This window comes from Ctenocephalides felis, unplaced genomic scaffold, assembly GCF_003426905.1.
Source record: "Ctenocephalides felis isolate EL2017-DRISC unplaced genomic scaffold, ASM342690v1 CF-g0.4_SCAFFOLD_01886, whole genome shotgun sequence".
NCBI classification, from domain to species: Eukaryota; Metazoa; Arthropoda; class Insecta; order Siphonaptera; family Pulicidae; genus Ctenocephalides; species Ctenocephalides felis.
The window spans coordinates 80566470-80574419 of NW_020538040.1; the positions used below are offsets into that span (position 1 = coordinate 80566470).

Below are 7950 nucleotides of genomic sequence, written 5' to 3' on the forward strand. Positions count from 1 at the left end.
CTGTTAAAATTGAGAACAGTATTTTCTATGAGTTTTGTCAGTGGGTGTAGTGTGGAGTGTCGTTCTTTGAAGCCGTATTGTGTGTCAGGTATGATTTTGTTGTGTCTTATGTGTTTGTTAAGTCTTTTGAGTAGTACCTTTTCGGCTACCTTACTCATTGTGTTGAGGAGGCTGATCGGTCTGTAGTTCTGTGGTATGTCTGGCTGTTTCCTTGGCTTCACTATTGGAAATATGGTGGAGGTTTTCCAAGAAGCGGGAAAGCAGCCTTTTGTCATTATTCTATTTATTATCCGGGTAAGTAAAATGTAGGCGTTCGTCGGCAGTTGTTTAAGTATTATGTTTTGTAGTCCGTCCGGTCCCGGTGCTTTTCTGTTCGGTAATTTTTTAACTATTGTCTTTATTTCAGAAACTGTGGCAGGGTCTATTCGTAAGTCTTTGTCCCTGTGGAGGTCAGTGAAGTTTTGAATTGTCTCGTGTACGTCTTGTTTCAGGTCTGCGTTTGACATATTGGCATTTTGTTTATGTATGTTTTCAAAGTTTTTTGCCAATATTTCCGCCTTGTCTGCTGGTGTCGTTGCGTAATTGTTGTCAGTTAATTTGAGTGGAGGTATGGATGTTGGTTTTTGCGTCAGTCTTTTTGCTGTCTGCCAAATTTTGTGTGGGTCAGTATTTATGTTCTCGAGTCTTTTGGTCCAAGTGTTGTTTCGGTGATCACGTATTTCATTGGAAATAATTTTTGTCAGTCTGTTCACATGTTCCTTGAGTAGTCTGTCACCGGTACGTTGCCACAGTTTCTTTATATGATTTTTAAGTTGTATTTTCAATAAAATGTGTTCTGGCAAGTCGTTGGCTGGTGTTGTTCTTGAGTCTAGTGTCGGTATAGTCTGTTGTACGGCGTCTGTGATTGTCAGTGTAAGGTGTGTTACAGCCTCCTCAATGTCAGTGTTGGTATCGATTGGCATAGTGTGTCGTGTGTTGTCTGTGATGATGTCTCTGAAAATTGGCCAGTTGGCTCTGGTGTAATCTAAAAATTTGCGTGTGGGGGTCTGGTCGACGTCTAGTCTGTCTGAAATGGTCATGAAAACTGGATTATGGTCAGAGTTGAAAAGTGTTCTTGTTATGGGTTCGGATGTTACGTGTAGATTTTTTGTCAATGCCAAATCGATCGTACTGTGATGGTGCGTCTGTACGGTGGCGTATCTGGTCGGCGTGTCAGGAAAGTGTAGTTGTGCGTCTGTGGTGTTGTATTCGGTCAGGTATTCGTAAAGTCTGTTTCCGTTTGCGTTGTTGAAGTTACAGTTCCAAGTTGTGTGTTGTGCGTTAAAGTCTCCTGCCATAAGAACAAATCTATTCGAGTCCAGTAGTCTTTGTAAGTCCGTATGTTCTAGTCTGCTTGCCGGGATGTAAATCGATATTATGGTTACTTTTTGACCTCTCTTGTATACATTAATAGCTGTTATTTCAGAACCGCCCGCTGTCAGGTTTGGCACTTGCTCGTGTCTGATGTTAGACTTAATCAAAATCGCAGTGCCGCCCCATCCGCGTGCGTCGGTCTGTCTGTCGTTTCTGTAAACTTTGTAATTGTTGATATAGAGTCTGTCCGTAGGTTTTAGGTGTGTCTCGTTAATCAGTACTATGTCCAGATCGTATTTTGTTATCGTCTGTCTCAGTTCGTCAACGTTGTTTTTAAGTCCATTTGAATTGAAATGCATTATTTGTAAGTCTTGCGATTGGTTTATGGTGATGAAGTAAGAAAGTTCAAAATTGTTGTGTATTTGTCGTTATAAGTCATGTTTGTGTTAAGTGTTTTTGTCAGTTTGTATAGCTCACTGAAAATTTGCTTTACCTGGGGATCCGTAAATAGCTTCCTGATCTCGCCCATAGCAGTAAAGAGTCCTTCCGGAGTGTTGAGGTCTGGATCGGGTTGGCTGCAGGCAGGCCGTGTTGGTGGTTGCGATAGTGCAGGCCGGATCTGTGATGATGCAGGCTGGACCATTGTTCGTGAGGACTGGACCATTGATCTGTATGGTGACGATGGGATAGGGAGTTGAGGATATTCAGGTCGGACGTTAGGACCATTGTTGGTGGAGTTTACAGCTGACGAGAAGCTCCTCGTCAGTGGCACTGGTGTTGGTGCTGGCCTATACGCTTGTCTTCTCCTGAGAGCGTCGCTTTCTTTCTTTTCTTTGTAATTAATAAGAGCGCTGCATTTGGAATAATTTGCCGGGTGTTCGCTTTTGCAATTGACACACATCGGTGCCTCATGTGGTAGTTTTTGGCACGCTCCTGGTGCGTGCACATTGAGGCACTTTATACACCTGTACTTTAGGTCACAGGTGTACGATGTGTGACCAAAGTTCAAACATTTGTGGCACTGCAGCGCTCTATTCTGCGGCCTATAGGCCTCCCAGGAGAAGATATGTCCCCCAATATTCGTAATTCGTTTTAGCTCCGACATATTCTGGTCTTTATCGAGGAGAACAATGTATATAGGTAATTTGTGTTGACCACCATCTGAAGTTTTCCTCTTTATCTGCACTACTTGCCTGGCTTTAATCCCTTTTGACAGGAGATCTTCAAGAACCTCCGCCTCTGTAATTGATGGATGTAGACCGGTTATGGTTATTTTCTTCGGCATTTCCTCTTTGATTGTGTAGGTATAAAATTGATAATTGCAGTCCCTTAACATGTCTTTGATTTTTTCGTGTTCTATAGCGGTGTCAGTGAAAATTTTGTGTAGGTTATTATGAAGGTATTGATATTTAAAATTAATTTTAGATGTTTCTCTTAAATATTTAATTGCTTTTAAATCTATTTGACCTTTTATGATAATCGGTGGGATTTTTGCCTCTTTCATGGTGGTGTTCTTGGGTGTCACGGTTTGGACGCCTGAGGTAGATGGTTCCGACCTAGTAATGGTTTTCTCAGGCTCCTTGTTCTTTTTCGCCCTCTTTCGGCGTGTTACTTTCCTGTAGTCCTCACTCTCCCTATCAGTATCCATATCTGTACGGTCCGTGAGCGCATCATATTTATTTTTTAGTGCAGTACTTGTCTGCACGTCCATCTTCTGATTTATGTTCGACATCTTGAATTTTTTCCCAGGCCTCTGCCCGGGAATTATTCTGTTTCCTGAAGAGTTTTGCGCACTGATTTTAAAATTTATTAAAAATGATATAAAAAGACTTCACAATTTTGAAAAAGAAAAACACTTGCTAATGGGTGCTTACTTCCTCCCCATTAGCAACCCCAATCCGGGGTTTGGGAAGAAAAGTATGCAAAAGGCACGTTCACCTTTAAAATTTTGACAGATATAATAATATATATCCAACTTGTAAGTATTAAGCCCGGTGCCTTTAAAAAGGCAAGATTTAGAATCAATTCCGGACTTAATACTTATTTCACAAAAACACTGACACTTTTGTTAATACTGATTTAGAATAATGTGCATAATATGGATTGTTCGTTTGTAGTTTAAAATGTTCAATATTCAGTATTTAGATTCTTACTTCTAACTTTTTACTCGTTAGTCCATTTTTTTTTTTCAATAATATTTATAATTTGAATAAATAAAAATATCTGATGTTATGTTGTTTTTTTTATTAACCTCCCAGTTATTGTAATCGCTCAAAAATCGAAATTGAAAATTTTTACCTCGGAAACAATGGATGTGTGTGTGTATGTATGTATAGATACAATTTTTCATCCACGTTTTCAGGACGGATCAACCGATTTGAATGGTTCAAAAAGATGTGCTGATTAGTTTTTGGCAAAGACAGATCCAGCCGTTTCGTAGATACGTAGCAAAGAAAGCAGAAAATAGGAATCGAGTATTGAGAAGAACGGTCCGATTTGAATGATCCAAAAACATTCAATTGATAATGATGGGGAAAAATAGTGATTAGTCTTTGGCAAAGGCAGATCCAGCTGTTTTGGAGATATAAAGTTAAATGTGCAAAAAAATGGCAGTTTTTGAGAGAACTAAGCATCCGATTTGAATGGTTTAAACAACTTTCTGCTTGTGTTAATAAAACGGTTGCTTTTGGGTAAAGAACTTTTTTGTAACTCAATTTTTTTCTAATTTTCAAAAACAAAAAATTTTAATATCGAAAAATAATTCGGATTTTATTTTTAATTCTAACTAAGGTCTAAACATCACTTATATACTTTAAATAAATAATTTTAACTTGTTTTTCATTTTAAATCCGATTGATTAAGTTTTGTTTATTTAATTTTTATAAAATAAGAATGCTGAAAATTACATTATTTATAATAATCTATTTAATAAGCAAGTGATTTTGAATCATTGGACACCAAAATTGAAAAAAGTATGAGTGTATGAGAAAAATTTTGACTTCTCATCGATGTTTTCTCAAAATCCAAAAGCCATTTGATCAAACTCGATAAGAGCTTATGCTGATTAGATTTGGTTGAAGATCGGCTGAGTCGTTTCTTAAAGTGGCAGAAGAAATTAAAAAAAATGGTTTCGCAAAAAAAAACATAATCGATTTTGATAATTTAAAACCTATTTCCAAGATATTAGTTGGTAATCGAGCCGATTATTTTTGGTAAAAATCGGCTAGGACGATTCTTCGTAATTAATTATGAATTTTTTTTAACTATTTTGATGAAACTGAATTTTTTTGGTAATGAGGAAGTTCGTAGTCATAATGAACACATCCAAAAATATAATAGGCTTACGAAACATTTAAACGTTATAAAAATTACCAATGTTTGTGGTAATGAAACGTTTCAAAATTTCAAAACATTTTGTTATAATTTTAAAATTTGCTAAATTTTAATATTTGTTAATGAAGCCGAATGTTTACACGTTTCTGCAACTTACTTTGAGGTTTTTGCCACTTACAACGAGGTAAATTTAATACCATTTAAAAACATATTTCTAGATAGTATTTCTTCGAATAATTACAAGAAAAAGCATCAGTTGATAATTATGTCGGAAGTAAAATGTACCAAATGCATAATTTAAAATATCAAATATCAGTTCGCTTAATTTTGTCTAATGTATAAACAACCGTGTTTCATTTATGCCGATTTCACTGTTTGTATACATAAAATCAAATATTTTACGTCTGCAAATAATCAAGAGTAAAATGTAATATGGATTCTGCGTACTTTTGCCTGAGTAATAGTTGCTTACAAATTAAAGCAATCTTGTCAAACAATGAAAATACAATGTCAATACTGAATTTATCGAATTGACTCAGGCACAGATAAAGATAGGCGTCAAACATTGGTTCGGATAGCATATTATTTTATTCACATTTTTATTGTTTGTAATTAGATATACTTTTTATAATATATTATGTGTTCTTCCTTATTAACTTTCCGTCAGGTAAGTTATAGTAATCGCGAAAAAATCGAAAATGAAAATTTTCATATGATGTGTGGGTATGTGTATGTGTGCGGATAAAAATTTTCCAATTTATTCGATTTGAATAATTCAAATCTTATTGCATTTTAAAACATTCGAATCTTATTGATAAGGAGACGTGCTGATTAGCTTTTGGCAAGAAGAGCAAAAAATGGTAATTCAGTTTTTGAGAGAACGGAGCGTCAGACTTGAATAATTCAAAAAACATTTTATTTAATTGACAAAGTAAAGTACCGTTTAAATTTTTGAAAAGACAGGTCTAGCGGTTTCAGAAAAATTCAAAGTATAAAAAAAAATTTTTTTCAAACAAGCCAATTTTTTTCAGAAATTTCAATATTCTCAAAAATATCATTTTTTTCAAGTTTCCAAAAAATTTTAAAGGTTTTTAAAAATTAAGGCACGATGCCATCCACCACTAGTTATTTTGGTCATCGATAAATCATAATACTTCATATAATGTACAAAAATTTCATTTTTCGTTTCACTTTTAAGTTTTCCGAACTTATTACTTAATTTAATTTTTTATTATTTTTTTTTTTTGAACTTACTGGTTTTTCCTTTGCGTTTGTTTTGAGTTTTTAACCTCTATATGTAGTGGCATCAGATCTCAGATCCCAGAATGAGATAGAATATTATGTAATGAAACTATTTTAATTAAAAAAAATTATACGGCATATTCATTTTTAATATCATTAAAATATTTATGAAATATATTAAAGAATATCTTACAGATGTGGAAAACCTCGTTTTGTTTTTGAGGCGTTTCAAAAATACAAATGCTACAATATATAATATATAAGCTATCTATATAATGCTCTATATAAGGAACCTTATATTTAAATTTTGTGTACATTTAACGATTAATTTTGTTACATAAATATTAATTATTAGCAGTATGTTTGAAAATATAAGACGTTGCCTTGAAATAGTAATATTGCCTAAAATATGAAACGACTCAAACAATTTCTGCACAAAAATAATCAACGAGAATCTCTAAAGAAAATAACTCTTTTTGGATTATGGACTTTTGTTACCAAAATCGTTAAATTTAATTTGTTGCAATTAATGCTTTTTGCATTATCCTTGATTCTTTTTCAAAGCCACATAGTCAAACAATTATTTCATTTTATAGCTTTAGTTGACTCAATAAAAATTTTACTCTATAATGAATATACGATGGAACTGTTACATTGCCTGAAGCGACATGTGTCAGAACAAGTGATATTAATAAGAAAAGACAGAAGATATGTGTAAAATATTCCATATATCAAATTCATAATCTTTTCTATGTTGCATCTTTTTCAATCCGTGTTATTAAATTACATGAACTGATAAAACATATAGCAGCAGAGCTATCGAACCAATAAATCTCCAATGCATTTTAAGAATTATTATTATTATTATCACAACTATTTTCTCCAATCGCAAATCAATGAGGTTGTACATCTTTTCAACTTTTTTTGCCATTCTCTATATATATATAATCAATTCATCAAAAATTTTATTCTATAATGTAGTGTGCAGTGCACCAACCTCAAATAAACTGTGTTTTTCCTTATCAGCAAGTTGTTCTGTTCAAGTCCTTTTCTAGGCTTCTTTTAGTCATCGTATACGGCGCTTTTTGAAAAATTGAGCTGTATATTTTTAGTATATTTTTTTTAAACCTTCAGGTTTAGGAGGATTCAGATCGCTGTCCTTAATAACAGATCAATTACGATATCACTCAGATTAACATATACATATCTTATTTTGGTTGGTTCACACTCTTCGATACTATTGATAATGCATCTGATTTTCCGATGACTTGGCTAAATCGTAAGCTAATCTTTAAATCCAAAAATGAAATAATTATATTATGGTCTTTATAAATTGATTTTAAATCGTTATTGTTATAGTACTTAAATATCTAAAAGATACCTATTTTGCCCATTTGGGCCTCATTTTATTGGCCAATTTGGATAATTCATAAATTTAATATGATTAAATGTGACCTCATGAATAATACAACTAATAGTGTGTTTATGGATTTACTTAGAAGTGGTAAAGTAAAAATCTTTTCAAAAATACTCTTTTAATTACTGATATTGAGCAATTTGGTAGAAGAGCAATTAAATAATGCAAACAGTTCAATCAATAAAATTATAGTCTAAAATATATTTAATTCTGTAACGAAAGTGGCTTGCTTTTTCTAATTAAACATAAAAGTTGAGTAAATTCTAATGCTTCAGTAAATTCTCGAATTTTATCTGTTTTCTACAATACTTTGTAGAAGATATGACATCTTTAACAATTTATGTGCTGTTTTTATTTTTTTTAATTAGAAATGACTTTATTATATTTTTAAAGCTGGTACGTTGCCCAATTATACAGAACTACGATTCATATGGCTAGTTGATTCTGACAAAATTAGTATGAAAAATGTCTGCATCATATAATTATAAAATAGTGTCTCGTATTTTTTTTCTTTGCTAAAACAATTTTAGAAGTAGTGAATGTTAAGACTGAATGTTTCTATGGTACCATAACTTGATATAAGAATCTCTGATATTCTCTATATA

General features: G+C 33.1%; 1 protein-coding gene across 1 annotated transcript in view; it reads right to left on the minus strand.

Annotated features, from left to right (window-relative positions):
- LOC113375429 (probable chitinase 10) overlaps window positions 1-3085 on the minus strand; it is an 85161-nt gene extending 82076 nt beyond the window's left edge. Inside the window, exons 1-2 of the mRNA XM_026615368.1 lie at window positions 2821-3085; window positions 1847-2184 (exon numbers count right to left, since the gene is read on the minus strand). Coding sequence (XP_026471153.1) covers window positions 1847-2184; window positions 2821-3085 — 603 coding nt within the window. The remainder of the gene's footprint in view (window positions 1-1846; window positions 2185-2820) is intronic.
- Window positions 3086-7950: the final 4865 nt, after the last annotated feature.